Source organism: Martes martes (genome assembly GCF_963455335.1).
Source record: "Martes martes genome assembly, chromosome: 9".
Classification (NCBI taxonomy): domain Eukaryota; kingdom Metazoa; phylum Chordata; class Mammalia; order Carnivora; family Mustelidae; genus Martes; species Martes martes.
In genome coordinates, this window is record NC_137896.1 from 46,852,020 (window position 1) to 46,870,986 (window position 18,967).

The window sequence follows — 18,967 nt, forward strand, 5'->3', positions numbered from 1 at the left end:
ATGCATTTCTATGTGCACACATTTCTTCATAAATTTGAGATCTCAATTCTCATGTGGTTCTTTGGTTACCATGTAGATATTGACCAGCTCATTGAAGAAGCTCTGAATCCAGGGACTTTATTAATGCCTGCATCATATTCTAGAATACTGATGCATTGTAATTTTACCATTCTATCTGTGCCGTTCATTTAGGCCATGCCCAGTTTTTAACATGTGGAAACAGAATGTGATTAATCTTTAACAAAAGCCCTGGAAGCAGCTTCATTCTCAATTATATATTCATAATAAAAGTTGGGATTTCTGTGTTAAAATGCACTGCTAAAAGAGAAAAATGAGACTCCACAGCTACTAGCGCATGTGCTATAGGAAGAAGTTAGTACTTTTAATCACTAAGTGTATACTCTTAACTAGAAAAGAAATAATATTTGCAAAATTTTGCCACTTTAAATACACAAGTTCATTCTTTCTTCAAAACCAGTACTTTGAAAATCATTCCTCAAAAAGTCAGATGAATATTGTGTGGATAAGTTGTTTTTACCTATCAGATATTATAATCTCCCATTAACTGGATCTTAAAATGCACCAGGTATTTAGGAGTGAGGGACCATTCCTTTTCTTTACTAAGTAATAATATATTCATAAAGTTAAATGGCATTTAAGAAAACAGTGCTGTCAACTAAATAGCCAGGATAAACTGAACATAATTTCTCCTCATAAAACCTCAAAATGATTATGGAAAAATCCCTAAAATTACTAAAATGTCTATCAACCCAAAGTACAAAAATTTATTTTTCCCAGGACTCCAAGGTTGAGCAGCATACCCTGTGAGAAAGGTCCCTGACATTGACCCTATGGTTCTAGTTACGCAGAAATGGAGGTGCCTCTTACCTTGAGGGTCTGCCTTCTTGTAAGCATTGCCAGCATCCACAAAGCTGGTGGCAGAATCATGCTTGCTCTGAAGCTGCATATGGAGCTTGGCTGCCTGACAAAATGCATTTCCTGCAGCTGAAGAAGACAAGTCACTACAATTAATCACAGAGGAACAGGTGTTCCCAGGGTGGTCTGTGCTCTTAAGTACTGGACCTACTCCTGGAAAAGTTCCTTGTCACTGAAAAGCAGCATTTCAGTCAAAAGCACATGTAAATGTGGTCAAGTGCAACTCAGATATGTGTAAAGAAACCAGAATCAAGTTGAACAGTGACAGAAGTATCTCTCAGCCCCAGGAAACCTCCAAGTGGCACCTGGGCAACAGGTCTCCATTTAGTACCAGAGCCAGTCCCGTTCAACTCTAGCATATACTGAACACTGACCAGGGCTTCAGGCTACAGGTGTTTAAAGAAAGGTAAAACACTGCGGTCAGGGATACTTATTTGCTCATCTTTTTTCTCACAGTGTCCAATGGACTTGGCTGTCATTGTTGAAGAAAGCGCTAACGGAATCTTCTCGGACAAAGTAAGTATCTCAAAGAGTGAAAATTAGGCCCACAATTTCAAAACTCAAAGTTTCTTAAGTTATAACAAAATCTGACTGAACTTCATATGAGGTTTAACATGTTTTTTTCTCCCAGTTAGTGTGAAAACTTGCACATTCTTTCTGGGATGAAGGATGGGTTTGGTTAGGTGTGGTCCAGGTTTCTGCTGGGACAAGACATAATGTGAAAGGTTTATGCACAGAATTTTTTCAGAAAAGGTTTTGATCAGGGACTATAGATTCTGGAGTGGCAGAAAAGAATGAGGGAAGGAATGCCTAGTCACAGGAGTCACATGAACAAGGAACAAATGCTTAAAGGCAAGAAAAAGCTTGGAACATGGTACCTGCAGGAGGGATGAACACAGCGGGCAGGGGAGGTGAAGGCTTAAAATGCTATGGGGACAATTCTGGAAGGCTTTAATGCCTTAATGCCAGCACGAGGAACCTGGACAAGGATTAGCCCCCAGTGTCATGAAGTTCTTGGCTCAGAGAGAACCACCACAGACTGGGAAGCACAAGGCCTGTGGGGTCACAGCTCAGTGAGGTCTGGAATAGGGAAGTCGGCACTTATAGGAATAGATGGGAAAGAGATCCCCCCACCAGGAAAAACATGATGAACATCATAAGACCTTTTGGTACTTAAAAAAAATATTGTTAGTCATTTCAAAAAGATTCAGAAAAGTACAGAAAATCATGACAGACACCAAAAAAACCCATTGCTGGTATTAAGAAATAAAGCATTCAATTCCACAAAGCTTTGGCTATCATCCCTTATTCTGACTCCTCTTCCAGAGGTAACCACACAATTCCTACTCAGGCTTCTGGACTTCCACCTGAGGGAAAAGAAAAGAATCAGTACGGACTCCTGATCCAGCCTGCCCAGGCTCAACTCTGGCTCTGGCCAGAGAAAAAGAGAGCCCAGGCAGTGTTGAAAATCTCAGACATCAGTATGGCACAGGCACTGAGCAATCAGAGAGGAAGAGGTCCCCCACTGGAGTGGGGCTGGGGAACTCTTGCCCACCACGCTTTAACCTTTAAACTGGTGAATCATGGGGTTGGCGGTCCCACAGGAGGGGCTGCCAGGGGAGTAGGCAAGGACATGTGGCAGCAGCTAACTGAATGGCAGCTCTGATGGGCTCTGCCTCAGGAGAGTACAGTAATAGCTTGGGCCTCCCAAGTAAAGTGCTTCCAACAGATTGGCTCCTGTTATGCATACATTGGCCAATCTCATCAGTACATGCAAATCTATCCTTAGACCATACCTTTATACGATACAAAAGATACAAATGGTGAGACAATGCTCTTTTCTCCTCTACAGTTTTCAGTATGTTATAATTCAGGTCTAAGTACATTTTGAAAACATACATTATCCTTTTAACCTAAAACTGAATCGGTAAGTGAATTTTACTCAGAAAGGACCTTTCATTCAGATTCTTATATTTCTACAGCAATTTCTTCACTGAAATGCTTTTAAAGTGTCAGCCTTAATGGGTAAATCAACACAGTATACACCCTAAGCTTATACAATATTATAGTCCATTATATCTCAATAAAGCTAGGGGAAAAAAGCAGATGAGGAAAAGATTTGTGTAGAGGGCAACATCCCTACTTTAGATCATGTAGCAGGTGCAAGCCAGGACTAAAGACCCAGTCCCTGTTCTAGCCGAAGGCTGGCTCCATTTTCATTACAGAAAGACCCTATCACAGGGACATAACAAGCCCCTTTTTTATAGTACGGGACAAGTTTGTTTCTCAAATCACTGTTAGAAAGAGTCATCTTTTCTCAGACCAATAAAATAATTCCACTATTTTGGAATTGATTTTGTTACGTGTAATTTCACTGGATAGAAAGCATTATGTTAAAAAGTAACAATAAATCTGTTGGAGTTTATAGAAATAAACTCTCTCACTGTCACATTTCTCAATGTAATCTCAAGCAGCTACCACAGAGCACCTCCCACAGTAAGAAATTCTCAACCAATGTTTAGGTAAACAAACAAAAAACAGGCTTTGTTCACTTAGATCAAGGTTCTTTTCTCCCAGGCCATGGTGGCCACACCAGTTATTCCAGCAAGCACACCTGTCTCAGCCAACAGGAGGAATGCAGACAGTTATTTCTTCCTTCAAGATGATTTTAAAGTTATCTGCCTGAAAAGCAAAAAAACCAAAAAAACAAAAAAACACAAAACAAAAAAAACAAAACTTTATACATACCACTCCAATTTTTAGCCATCTTGAACATATTTGCAGCTCTGGTATACATTTCACAAGCCTCTTCTATTTTTGTGTTTCCTCTGAGAAAAATTTAAAAACGAGGTTAAGTTTTCCTACAGCAACCATCCACATCTCTAACTCTCCCTCCCTCAAATAATAAGCATTTAATGAGCATTTACTATGCACCAGACAAGTAAAAAATCTTAGCTCCTCGCTCAAAGGGTACACACTTATTATTCCTGTTTTCTAAATGAGGAAACTGAGGCATACAAAAGTAAAGTAAATACCCCAAGGTCACACAGCAAGGATGCCACAGAACTGAGACTCAAATACAGATCTGGCACATGTCAGAGCTCGAGTTTTTAATCAGAGTTTTCCATGTATAGAAATTGAAGTTTTAGGTCAATTGGAGAAACAAGAAGTACAATATTCGCATAAGATTGAAACTTGAAGATTAAAGACATTTTTTACCCTGTTTTTTAAGAGTTTAGCACTATGTTTATCCAGACTTTAAAAACAAAACAAGGGGCGCCTGGGTGGCTCAGTGGGTTAAGCCGCTGCCTTCAGCTCAGGTCATGATCTCAGGGTCTTGGGATCGAGTCCAGCATTGGGCTCTCTGCTGAGCAGGGAGTCTGCTTCCCTCTCTCTCTCTCTGCCTGCCTCTCTGTCTACTGTGATCTCTCTCTCTGTCAAATAAATAAATAAAAATCTTTAAAAAAAATAAAAAAATAAAAACAAAACAAAAACAAAAACCTGAAGCCATGCTTTTTTTTTTTTTTTAATTTTATTTATTTATTTGTCAGAGAGAGAGTGGCAGAGAGAGTGAGCAAGCATAGGCAGAGGCAGAGGGAGAAGCAGGCTCCCTGCCACGCAAGGAGCCCGATGTGGAACTCGATCCCAGGATGCTGGGATCATGACCTGAGCTGAAGGCAGCTGCTTAACCAACTGAGCCACCCAGGCGTCCCTGAAGCCATGCTTTTTGACTGCAACATTATCACCTCTGGCAGGAGACAAGCTCTTCTCCATCATGGAAGGGCCTCAGTGTTCAGCCCATCACCCCATGCATGTGGAAATGCATTTTATAACATCCTGAGAGAAGGAAACTCTACTGCTGCTTGAATACATATATTATGGAAAGTTCTCCACCAGACAGCTGATTCCACTGAGGGACAGCTTTAGCTGTCAGACATGTCCTCTTACACAAAGGCAAAAATAATCCTCTGTAACTTGCACCAGAGTTTTCTAATTCAGCCTTCGTTCTTCCTAAGCTAAACTAAGACCCTTTAATACATGATGTTTCTCTACCTTGTCTATCTACACTATAAACATAAATAACCAAAGAATGAAGACAAAACACCATATGCAGTGAGGAATTCAGAGTGGTTTAAGGACACAAGGACTAAGAGAAAGGGGAGATCAAGGCTGACCCTTGGCAAGTGGGCAGAATATGAACAACAGTGAGCACATACGCATATGTCAGAAACTCAAAGAGGGTATGAGCTCTAGCAGAGGGACATAGACAATTCTGTGTCAGTACGCCTCTGGTGCAGTACACTGACTCCAGTGTGACTCACACCTTAGGCGGTAACTACTAATTGTCTTACCCAAGCTAATTCTTTAACTTATCTGTGCCTCAAGTTTTTGCATGTCTAAACAGCAGATAACAGAATCTCTACCTGTGGGTCATTATAAAGATCAATGGAAATAATCCATATACAGTGGCCGCTGCAGGGCTTAACCCAGAAGCTGTACTCAATCAAGATGATTATTATAATTACATACAGGTACTGAAGGCATAAAGACTTTTGGGCATATTTGTACAAATAAGGGACATGCCTGTCTGCTAAGGGACTTATATCTGGAATGTGTAATGAACTCTTAAAACTCAATAAAAAAAGAAATGACTTAATAATTAAAAAAATAGGCAAAGGATCTGATTAGACATTTCCTCAAAGAAGATACACAAACAGCCAATAAGCACATGAAAAGTTATTCAACATCATTAGTCATCAGGGAAACGCAAATCAAAACCACAAATGAGATCCCATTTCACACCTGCGACGATGGCTAGAATCAAAAGACAGATAATAACAAATGTTAGGGAGGATGTAAAGAAATTAGAACCCTCCTATACTGTTGGTAGAAATGTAAAATGCTGCAGCCACATTTAGTTAGTTGCTCAAAAGGTTAAACGTAGAGTACTAGGGGCGCCTGGGTGGCTCAGTGGGTTAAGCCTCTGCCTTCGGCTCAGGTCATGATCTCAGGGTCCTGGGATCGAGCCCCGCATAGGGCTCTCTGCTTGGCAGGGAGCCTGCTTCTCCCTCTCTCTCTGCCTGCCTCTCCGCCTACTTGTGACCTCTCTCTGCCAAATAAATAAAATCCTTTAAAAAAAACAAAAAAACAAAACAACAACAACAACAAAATGTAGAGTATTATATGACCCAGTGGTACACACCCAAGAGAAATGAAAAAACTATGCCCATACAAAAACTTGTATACAAACATTCACCCTAGCATTATTCATAACTGCCAAAAAGTGGGAACAGCCTAAATGTCCATCAACTGATGAGAAGATAAAAAAATGTGGTATATGCACACAATGGAATATTGGACAATAAAAAGAAATGAAGTGCTCTAAAGCTCTAATACGGATAAGCCTTGAAAGCATTATGTTAAATGAAAGAAGCTATGAGCATATTATAAGATATCATTTCAGAGTAAGCAAATCTATAGAGACAGAAAACAGATTAGTGGTTGCCTAGAGTTTGGGAGAAAAATGGGCAGGGGCAAGGAGAGTAGAGTTTCTTTTGGTGGCGATGAGAATGTTCTAAAATTGGATTATGATGGATGCACAGCTTTGTGACTATGGTAAAAACTATTGAACTAGACACTTTAAATGGATGAATTATATAGTATTTATTATATATAAAGCTGTACCACTCTCTTCCTCACCCCACACACAAAAAAAGAAAAAAAAAAACTTTGGGGGCTATGTTACACAGTGAATGACAGGATGGCGACAAGCCACACCAAAAATATATTGTCAGAATTAGCAAAGCTTTCTTTCAATCACACCCTTATATATTAAAACAACAACAAAACAATTAGCTGGAGCACCTGGGTGGTTCAGGTTGTGATCCCAGGGTCCTGGGATCGAGCCCTGCATCGGGCTCTTTGTCCGTGGAGAGCCTGCTTTCTCCTCTCTCTCTGCCTGCCTCTCTGCCTACTTGTGATCTCTGTCTGTCAAATAAGTAAATAAAATCTTAAAAAAAAAAAAAAAACAACAATCAGCTAATTACCTCAATGGAAAATTCCTAAGTTTTTGATCTTAGCCGTCCATAATTCCCTGGAGCTAACAAAGGCTTACCACTTTCTTATCTTATTTTTCTAAAGTGTACCAGGAATCTTACACTGTAATTATAGTTCAATCATTCTTATTAAAGGTTTCCAAATAAAACTAGCGTAATTAAAATGTACTTTACCCTATTATTTTTGGAGACAGATTCAGCTAGGAATAATAGAACGCCTACATTATGCTAGGTTTTATGCTGGATATTTCCACATATTTTATGTCATTTCCATCATTATTACAACCACAGTGAAAGATGCTAAATCCATTTGACAGAAGAGAAAATTCTATCTGCGGGTGCCTGGCTCAGGTCATGATCCGGGGGTCTTGGGATTGAGCCCTGGTCTTAAGACTGAGCCCTTCGTCAGGCTTCCTGCTTAGTGGGGAGCCTGCTTCTCCTTCTCATTCTGCTTGTGCTCTCTCTCAAATAAATAAATAAAACTAAAAAAAGAAAAAACAAAACTGTATCTGGAGGTCAATGGCTCACCCAAGGTCATCCAGTCAAGGTCAGTGGTGGAGCTGAACCTGATGTCATGTTCAGTGATCATTATAAAAATAATGAATATATTTTTATAAAAACTAAAGACACTCACCTCTCCTAAAACAGATTCACGAGAAGTATACTCATTTTATAAGCACTAGAAAAACTCACCTGTCATAAACAAAACATAACTTTAACAATTTATGAAGAAATGTACTTCTGAAATCATTCCAAATGCCTACTGTGTTCTATTCATGTGAAAGTTAATGTTTCTGAATTTTAAGGACAAATACTCAGAACTTATGTTCAAATAATTCAAATGGTTGTTATTCAAAGCCTCCATAAGTGAGGTATAAGATCCTTGAAAGGAGAAGTAAGTTCTAAGAGGGAATCTACATTATAAAGTGATATAATATAAATATAAGTACAGGGCACTGAACTGACATTAAGAGAAGCTAAACTGAGCCATACTTAACTATTTGGGGAGATTATGCTACCATGAACTTGAAGAAAACGCCTTCTGCACTACAAAAGGAAACTGACCAGCCCTAAGAACCACCACTGCCACCACCATCACTTTCATCACCATCACCACTGCCACCAACATCACCTCCAGCACCATCACCTCTACCACCCACCACCCCACCCATGCAGCCTCAGTTGACTCCACCAACTCTCAATTACAGGGGCAAGGCAGACTCCCTTCCCTTCTTGACATTGCTTATTCAGGAGACATTCACTGAGATCAGTGTCAGAAAACACTAAGAAAAAAAATGTTCTCGCCCATGAAGAGATCAGAACACTGAGGAAAAAATATTTAACTTCAGGGCTTGGAAAATATCTGAGTGCCCATACCACCTCCCATGTTCCACTGAAGAAACATGGTGAGAGCCCCAACATGTCCCACCAGGAGCCAGTGAACCACAGAGCTGTGCCTGGAGCCCAGCCTGCAAGTCACTCCCTCTCTTCACAGTCCCACCCTGTCTGTTCCGATTCAGATGCCGGGCACGGGGAAGAGAATCCAGCCCAGGAAACTACAGCCCATTATTTCAAAGAACTCCCATAACATCTAAACACAGATCAGTCATTGATTTTTTAAAAACTAATTAATCCTCAAATAATCTAAAGTCTTGATTTTTCCTCATCCTGAATAAGAACTATTTTTGGAGCACTACAAAACACTGACAATCTTAGTACATGTTCTTCTAGGACTGTAGGTGGGAAGAGGGGGACGTTAAAGTAGCATCATGGGGACTAACCGCACACACATCATGAGATGTACCCAAGAGAAAAGGAGGCAACTACTGAGGGAGAAGTAAAGTTGCTTCTAAAATCACAGAGTAGCAGAGAAGAAATATAAAAAATGACACTGACAGTGCTGTTTCAATGTGAAAGCAGAACTAGAGACAAAATTCAACTCTATCATAATCAAAGTATCCTGAATGGATGTCAAACTACATCAGAGGACTGCAAACAGGGATAACTTTCCCGAGTGCCTGGGACCCGTGGGGAAAAAACCCACTAACTAGGACAGCTCCTTACTTTCACTATTTGTGAGCAACATTACTTTAGCCCTTTGGCTGACCCTGGGGACAGAGACCAGAACAGGACCTAGCACACAGGTCTCAATAACAATGCTGACCATTCAGGATCTGGGTGGAAGAAACTACCCACATTACATTTTTTTGGAAGTTTTCCCATTTATCATCCAACTAAAAAGCAAACACAAAAAGCATCCAGAAAAGAGAGAAAAATTCAAAATCTTTAAAATATCTCCACCATTAACAGAAATGCTATTTCCCTACTCACAACACTTCTGACACCAAACATGTGGGTTTTCCACATCTAATTCTCCAGTTCTCTGCAGGCACCAACGAGGTGTCTTACAATTCAATTCAACTGTGACACTACCCAGAGTCAATGCGACCCCAGCATGATAAGGGGCCAGTCCCACAAGACTGCCCCTACTTCAGACAACATTCTCAAGTAGTAGGTCCTCAAGGTACTCACATCTCTAACTTGGCTAAAAATGAGGAGTTCCTACAACCCCCTCCTCAAATATGATTAATTTTCAAGAACTCACAGAACTCAGGAAAACATTTTCTTAAGATCACAAATGATGTAACTCAGAAACAGCTAAAGGAAGAGATGCACAGGGCAAGGTATATTGGAAGGAGTACAAGGAGCATCCACACCCTCTCCAGGGGCACCACCTCCCAACACCTCCATATGTTCACCACCCCAGAAGCTCTCTGAACCCACCATTTAGGCTTCTGGGAAGATTCTTCACTACACAGGGATGACTGATTAAATCACTGACCACTGGTGATTAATTCAATCCCCAACCCTTCTTCTCTCCTGGGAAGGTTTGGGGGTGGGGCTGAAAGTTCCAACCCTCTAATCATATGGTTGGCTCCTCTGAGGACCAGCCCTCATTCTGAAGCCACCTAGGGCCCCAACAACAGTCACCTCATTAGCAAAAACTTTAGTAATGCTGAAAGGGGTTTATTGTGATACAGAAGATCCTTCTCTCACTCTTACCACTGAGGATCCCACAAGCCCTTTACAAGTTCTGTGCCAGGAACCAAGGATGAAGAACAAATATACATTTCTTATTACATCACAACATCACAGCCACTGGAGCACTAGAACTAGAGAAATGCAAGGAAAACTTGGCTAGAGGTGGCAGCCTCCAGAAGAACTGACTTCTGGGAGAGGCAGAGGCAGCTCCATGTAAGCTTGGTAGTGAAGGGAAAGAAAACCAGTGACAGAAATAAACTAAGAGTCCTGTGAAACAAAGGAGTATCAAAGTACCAAGAGTCACACCAAACCCCTAGCACCCCTCCCTAACACTTTTCATTAAAAAAAAAAAAAAAAAAAAGTCCTTATAGTATCTAGGGAAGAGAGGATTTAAACTAAGAAACCTGTGAAAGCACCCAAACCCTTCATCTCCCATTACAGAAACACATGCTATTATGATCCCAAGAAAATCCAAGACACTCTAAACAGAAGGCAAGCAGCATCCATACAAAACTACCATGAAAGAAGTAAGAATAAAACCTTTGCAACTGACAAAAATGTTCCCCCAAACTACCACAAAGCAGACAAAAACAATTCCATATAATTTAAAGATTATTAAACAAACATTTATAGATATGAAACTACATCACAGGTCAGAAACTTAAAACTCAGAATGCAAGAGCATGCAGGGGACCAGAATATGCCACCCCAAAATACACCACTTTGGCATAAAGATTATTTTGAGCTGGAGGAAAATGAGAATAGCAGATCCAGAAAGACACCTTCTCAGAGCTTCCGCATCTGATTAAACACAGAAATTTCTAAGAAATGAGGACTGCCATAATCCCCTCTCTTGGGAAAGTTTTATGGTCATGAAGCAGATGGAAAGTTCATACGGAAATGAGCCTGCACAAACAAACTTTACTGCTTTGTTTTCCAGTTTGCCGTCCTTAGACGCCTAAACTATTTTGTCCTGACACTTCTCTACAAATACTTCGTTCTTTGTTAAGGCGCTATAAGCCCAGTTCTAATTACCCCTCTGAGTTACTCATTGCTACCTGTGTTCAATAAACTACTTTTTTTGTTAGTCTGTCTGGAGAACCCAGGAGAGTAGAGAACAAAAGTGAAGTTCTTCCTTCCCTACATGCACACACAAAAATAAGACCATGAACTCCTATTTCAAATTCTAGAAGAAAAGAAAGAAAAAGACCACATCATCTCAGAAGTAAAGTCTTAGCTAGAACATACCTATGGGGAGAACAAATTCTATTAACGCTGAGGAGAAAAATGAAAACAGCCAAGAGCATGGAAGTGAAATAAGAGAAGGAAATGGATTCAAGAAAAAGTGATAGGATAAAAGTAGTATCTGAAAACGGGAGTAAAACAAAAGAAAATATTGAAATAATATTTAAAACTCTAATTTCAGAAAATTTTATAGAAACAAAATAAGATGTGAATCTAAATACCGAAAGGGTCTGTCATGTACTAGGAAAACTGACCCAGTGAAACATATCTAGTAAGACTATCAGATTTTTTTTAAAGGTTTTTTTTAAAGACTTTATTTATTTGACAGAGAGAGAGAGAGAGAGAGATCACAAGTAGGCAGAGAGGCAGGGAGAGAGAGAGGGGGAAGCAGGCTCCCCGCTGAGCAGAGAGTCCAATGCTGGGCTCAATCCCAGGACCCTGAGATCATGACCTGAGCCAAAGGCAGAGGCTTAACCCATTGAGCCACCCAGGCACACCAAGACTATTAGAGTTTATAAATCAAGAAAATCTTTAGGCTTCCAGGCAAAGTCACTTATAAAATTAAGAAAAGCAGGTTAACTTGACTTAGACTTTAACACCAACATACAAAGCAAGACAACATACAAAGCAAGGTAACAGGGGAACAACATTTTTGAAGAAACTCAAGGGAAAAAAAGATCACACAGCCAGCCAAGCTAACGAATAAGTACTACTGATGGAACTGATGGAAGCAAGGACTTAAGGAATACCACACTGGCTTCCAACTATGGAGATGACTAAGGAACATCAGTGAAAAGGCTGGTGGTGGGGGCACTGAATATGTTTTACTATAGATCAAACAGAAGAGAAAAAATGTAGAGACAGGGTAGAAAAATAAAATGGAGACATCTGTTCCAATAAAGTACAAATAACTGAACCCTGTCCTTCCACACACATATGCTGGACAGAGGGAAAAATTTAGAACAAGCTCAGGGACTGGCACATAGGTAAAGGGTGTTTTCCACATCAAACAAATACTAAATGCCTACCAGAGCTAAGGGCATTAAAAAAGATTCATAGTATAAAGGTTACCAGTAGAACAAAAATACAAAATTCCCCCCCACCAAAAAAAAAAAAAAAAAAAAGCACAGAAAAGAGATCACATGGGGGTGCCTGGGTGGCTCAGTTGTTGTGTCTGCCTTTGGCTCAGCTTGGGTCAAGATTCCAGAGTCCTGGGATCAAGTTCCACATCTGGCTTCCTCCTGGGCAGGGAACCTGCTTCTCCCTCTCCCACTTTCCCTGCATATGTTCTCTCCCTTGCTATCGATATCTCTCTCTCTCTCTCTGTCTCTGTCAAATAAATAAATAAATTAATAAAATCTTAAAAAAAAAAAAAAAAGATCACCTGAAGAAAGAAAATAAAAGCATCATATATAATCAATACAAAGACATACTAAATATAACAAAGCAGGATGACAGATTTAAAAACTAATTATATACCAGTCATACAAACAATGTAAATGGACTGAAGGTTTTTAGATTTGCTCATAAAACAAAAGCCAACTGTGTGCTCAATAGGAGAGATACAACTAAAATAAAGCTATTCTGAAAAGGCTTAAGATTAAAGAGATGGTCAAAAGTATACCACATACATCTACCAACTTTTGTTTAATTTGTTGCAACAACAAATAACCCCCAAATCTTCAAAGGCTTCTCTCTCACTCACTTTACCTGTAACTGCAGGCCAGTTGTGCTTGTTCTTTCTCCATGTGTCATCTCTCTATTCTGGCATGTAGCCCTATCTGGAGTACTCTTTTTTTCTTTCTTTCTCCTTTTTTTTTTTTTTTTTTTTTTAAACCAGGGCAGAAGCAAGGGATGACCCCTGCAGCTTCTGCTCAAGTAGAGTATGCATCCCCCTTCCACACACTCCCTCAAAGTCAGTCAGGGGCCAGAGAAGACTCAATGGGGAGGGGAAGTGCACTTTGCCCAGAGCCAGGCAGCACAGGTCACATGGCAGCAGGCTGAATGTGTAATCCTCTTACATAATACAGTCCTCAAGCAGACAAATGCAAATAATAAGAAAGCAAGGATTGCTACTCCAGAATTAGACAAGGCAGAATTTGGGCTCAAAAATACCAAATGAAAGAAATCAAATTCACTTGCTAATGCTAAAGACACAATTCATAACAAAATTATATTAATTGTGAACATCTACTTACCAAAATATAAGTAGCCAACTTTATAAACCAGAAACTACAAGAAATGCAAGACAGACAAATGCATTTATAAAAGGAAATATGACTATACCCCTTTTAGTTTAAGAAAGTCAAGTGGACAACAAATAAACACAGACGTGGAAGGCCTGACAAAATAATCAATATCTAGATCTTAGGGATCTCTATCAAGGCATACACTCCAGTAAGAGAACATCTGCCTTCTTTGCAAGTGTGCAAGGGCCATTCATAAATACCAATCATATATCAGGGGCAAAGAAAACCTTACTAAGTTCTCTGATTATAATGAAAGAAAACTAGAAATCAAAGCACCTCCACCTCGAACACAACCCATAAACCCTTGGGCTAAAGAGGAAACAAATTACAATAAAAAACACTATATATCAAGATGGGGGGGGATACAATTTAAAACATTAATACAGTTTTAAAGGAAAATTCATCCATGAATATTCAGATCCATATAAATACAATAATGAAAATAGTGAAAAAAAAAATACCATCTTCCATTCACCCCAAAAAAGCCAGAGGGAAAAATGGAAGAAAGCAATAGAGGTAAAAGCAGAAAACAGGAAAGTAATAAAACCCATAAGTCAAAAATATTAGTTGTTTGGAGGAAAAAGATAAAGAATCAAGAAAGAAGGGTAAATGCAAAAACACAGAAGTGACAGAGGGAAGAAACTACTGAACTAAAGAACGTTCAAAAAAATCCGTTTGAGGGTTCACTTAAACCTTCAAAATCATAGCATGAGGTTAAAAGGAAAATCTCTACATTATTTTTATGAGGCACCTGTAACATTGATACTCCAACCTGATGGGCTATACACAAAAGAACCATAAAGAAAATAATTCAAAAGAAAAGAATTAAAAACAGAATCGAGTAGCACATTAAAAAAATATAAATTATATCATAATCCAGAGGGTTTATTCAAGGAATGCCAGAGCAGTTTAATATGAGGACATCCATTCATTAACATATTAGTCACTAAGGAGAAAAATCGTGTTTGTCTCCACAGATACTAAAGAGGCCTTCAAAATATAAGCTTGGGACACCTGGGTGGCTCAATTGGTTAAGAGTCTGCCTTCAGCTCAGGTAATGATCTCAGAATCCTTGGATCAAGCCCCAAGTCTGGCTCTTTGCTCAGCAGGGAGTCTGCTTCTCCCTCACCCTCTGCCCCTCCCCACCCCTCATGCTCTCTCTCTCCCTCTGTCTCAAATAAATAAAATCTTCTTTAAAATATAACTCTTCAATCTTTAATGAAAACACTCATTAAAACAGAAGTTGACAGAGACTTCCTTATCATGAATATGTACTTTAAGCCAAGAAAGTAATGATCTGTTATTTCGATTATAATTAAATTACCGTTACTTATAATAAGTCCATTTAAATACAGAAATGGTTAGCATTCTGAAATTCTACTTCTAGCATTTCCTCTCTCTCTCTCTCTCTGTCAAATAAATAAATACATAAAATCTTAAAAAAAAGAGAGATCACCTGAAGAAAGAAAATAAAAGCATCATACATAATCAATACAAAGACATAATAAATATAACAAAGCAGGATGACAGATTTAAAAACCAATTATATACCAGTCATACAAACAATGTAAATGGACTGAAGGTTTTTAGATTTGCTCATAAAACAAAAGCCAACTGTGTGCTCAATAGGAGAGATACAACTAAAATAAAGCTATTCTGAAAAGGCTTAAGATTAAAGAGATGAACCCTAAGTGTTAGTCACTGAAAATGCTTTAAAGGTACAAAAGCTTTACTGATCTTACCATCTAATCAAATGAACACAAAGTGAAGCATAAGAACAGATTGCAAAGTCTCCTAGAACTTGGATGATCCTGTGTCCTGGCTGGATGGACAGACACCCTTGGCTTACACCCATCTTCTTGGCATCTCGAAAATATCCCAGTTTGGACAACCTACTCATGGCCACTATGTAACTCACAGAAACAGGGAACCATTGGAAAAAAAATTAAAAGTAGAATTACAACTTAATTAAAGAAATTAAATTATAAAATTAAAATTTTAAAAAAATTAATTTTTTAAAAATTTTTAAAAAAATTAAAACTAATTACAATTTAAATATGTTATTCATATATAAACGTTAATATTCAGAGATTGACAGTTAACTAAGTAAAATCAAGAGGTAAGAGAGAAAATACAAGGCCATGCAACTATTCATCATTTTTAGCAGAGTCAATAGATACTGTCTAAAATAGTAAATCAGGAAGTAGAGGTATTCCAAAATTATTTAGAATTACCGTGGTAACCATCAGAGAAATTAAAAGAAAATTAAAAATCATTACTTCTTGGGAGTATCATTCTTCTTTAGGAGAGAAGAGACTCAGGGAATACTTCACTTTTTAACTGGAACTTTTCCATAGTCCTTGCATTTTTCTCACATATGTAGTAGCTACTACAGTTATAATAAACACATATTTAAGTAAAACATAGAAGGAAGTGACATGAACTCCCCTTCACTTTGTTGCCTTTGCTCTTGAAAACTAAGCAAAAGAAAAAAATCAGCATGGCAGGAGGATTCACACATTCTCTCCACCAATATCCACCAAGTGCCTACTGCATGACACATGTCGAGTGAGGTGTGGGGTGACAGCAATGACAGAGGACAGACTCCCCAGGAGCTTACATTCTGGAGCTACACACCACCATGAGTCCTCCCTACCTCTTCTAAACAAGTGTACCTCACAGAGCTCACAACAGTGAGAGAACCAATGGTGAACACTGCAAATGCAAACAGAATAAGGCCAATCTAGAAAGATTTTATCATTTGATACACAAACTATAACTTGGTACTAAAACTAGAAAACCAAACCAAACCCCCCCCCTTTTTTTAAAGAGGGGTGGTGGGGAGGGACAGTGGCAGAGGGAAGAAGAAAATCTCAAGCAGGTTCCACATTCAGCAAGGAGCCTGACTCAGGGCTCAATCCCACCACCATGAAATCATGACCTGAGCCAAAACCAAAAGTTGCTTGCTTAACTGACTGAGCCATCCAGGTGCCCCTAATGCTTTCGAAATGCTATTATATGTCCTTACCACATTTTGGCAAAACTTAAAAACAGTCTTTGTAGAAATAAAGCTGAGTGAAGAATACTCATAATTAATGGCCTACAATATTTAAGAAATATTCCCAATTTTCTTTACTTTTTTTTTTTTTTTAAAGATTTTATTTATTTATTTGACAGAGAGATCACAAGCAGACAGAGAGGCAGGGGGTGTGGGGTGGGGCAGGCCCCCTGCTGAGCAGAGAGCCAGATGCGGGGCTGGATCCCAGGACCCTGAGATCATGACCTGAGCCAAAGGCAGAGGCTTAACCCAGTGAGCCACCCAGGCGCCCTGAAATATTCCCAATTTTCAAAAATAGCTAAGAAATTACAGACTCATAATTGCATCAAGATAACCCAATAGGGTCTTTCATTAAATTTGACACTGCCAAATTCATGGCTCTTTACAAGCTTTATGGCTGGGCAACATCCCAAAGCGAAAGCAGCATTTAGCCATGCAGAACATCTTCCAATTGTCATTCTTAAGCAGCCATTCTCTGTGATGTGCACTGTGCAGGCTATCCCTAATCTGGCCTCCTATTAACAAGGAAAAGACAGTAAGAGAGACGTTAGCAATTCAAAACTACTTTACGTCACACTCAGGCCAGTTTAAGATCTTACTGGCAGTTCATTAAGTTTCTATAATTGAATTAGAAATTAACTACAAAATTCCATAGCTCATCCCTGGGAATAAATGAAATGAAAACACTGCTCTTTTGGTGGTAGTTTTGCTATACTGTGCTAAGCTCTTCAGAAATAGTAAATTTTAATACAATACTACAGCTATAAAAACACACCACTGTCTAACTGGCAGTCAAGGAGAAAAGCAGAACACGCATAATAGGTATTTTGTGATGGCTGCATCCCTCAGTGGTTCGCTAACATCTTGGAGACAAGAATGGGACTTGTTGTGCCTTTTACACAGAATACATGATTGACCTTTCCTCAGGAATATACAATGTGTATTTTCATCTAACCTTACTGAAAGCAACAAAGAAGAGAAAAAGAATAGTACAGAGAATACAGTATTGCCATAAAACCTGTGTGGATGGTGGATAAACAGGGGGTGAAGAAGATAAACTCGTAATACATTTTAATCTGCAGTTTGGATTATGAGAATGAGTCCATACAAAGTATGCTACAATATGCTGAGCACCTTCTAACGGCTGCCATGTCTTCAGAACAGCATCACCTGCCCCCTTTAAAGCACTAACTGGTCAGCTCTTAACTACATTGGGCTTGGATGATACTCATGATACACATCAGTTATGTATGTTCGGTTAATTCAGGAGTCTGACACAGGGAGATGGATTAGACTGTGGTTTCAAGAAAGGATAACAAGTAGATGGGAAATTTCTACATCAAAGGAAGGGTGGCAGGGTGGACTAACATGTGCTCCAGCCTAGAAGAATGAGGAGAGGTACAAATGATGCCAAATATATTGAAGATTCTAAACATCTAAAACTGATACAGAATCAGTCTTCCTACTGTTACTGACAGAGAAACTAGGCCTGGTTTTCGGCTTCAAGTAATTATATACCATTAAAACTCATAGAACCCTGAGTACTCTTCTTCCCTAAACTTTCCCGGAGCCAACTATCACTGAAAATAACACAGTTCCCCACAGGATAAATAAACTTACATGGTACAAAGCTCTTCCAAATCTTTAATTAAAAGACCAAAGACCTAGTCCTAACGGTCTTTGGCTCTGAAATCTGGCAGTCACTTAATCTGTCTGGCTCTTTGCTTCCTTGGTAAGTAGTGGCTGGCAATTTTGATGAATATGCTAATTAATATTTCATAATCACCATCTCCAATGGTTCTAAATGTTTTACAAGCATAAACTCACTCAACCCTCACTATAAGATATACTATTATTACCCCTTTTTATAACAGACGAAACTAATGCACAAAGAGGCTAAGTACCTTGCAGCACCACCACCCCTCCGCCCCGCCCCATCCAAAAGCTAAGACAATCAACTGGCCCGCCATATCTGGGTCTAGGATGAAGTTACTTTTGTGCAAACTGACTGTAAAGGGCGAAGGTTAAAGTCTTCCTATACCTTCTGTCAATGAAACTGGTATCAACAATCAAGGAGAAAACAGATGCTTGTTTATAAACAAAAGCCTTTTTAAAACCCTTTTAGGATTACTGGCTCAAGACTTGGCCCAGTTTCATAAAAACAATAAACACGACACCTCTTCACCAAAAGGAGGGTTCTCCTGAGACCAGTATCAAGCGCTGTAATGTTTCCTCTGCCAATTATAGATTCTCTTCCAGAGAAGTACATTCTGATTCGAAATCTTCTGTGACATTAAGATCACCTCTAGACAGGAGGTGCTAGGACATTAAATTTTGTATGGATATATTTTAAATGTATTGTGAATCACAGAAAGGAGCTA

General features: G+C 39.1%; 1 protein-coding gene across 2 annotated transcripts in view; it reads right to left on the reverse strand.

The window, feature by feature from the left end:
• Positions 1-18,967, reverse strand: part of NAPB (NSF attachment protein beta) — a 46,318-nt gene that overhangs the window by 25,771 nt on the left and 1,580 nt on the right. The window contains exons 2-3 of one of the 2 annotated variants that reach the window (XM_080812985.1): positions 3,685-3,764; positions 889-1,005 (exon numbers count right to left, since the gene is read on the reverse strand). In XM_080812985.1, the coding sequence (XP_080669111.1) occupies positions 889-1,005; positions 3,685-3,764 (197 nt within the window). Of the gene's footprint in view, positions 1-888; positions 1,006-3,684; positions 3,765-18,967 lie in introns of those variants that run through there. The other variant, XM_080812984.1, reaches the window with a different exon arrangement.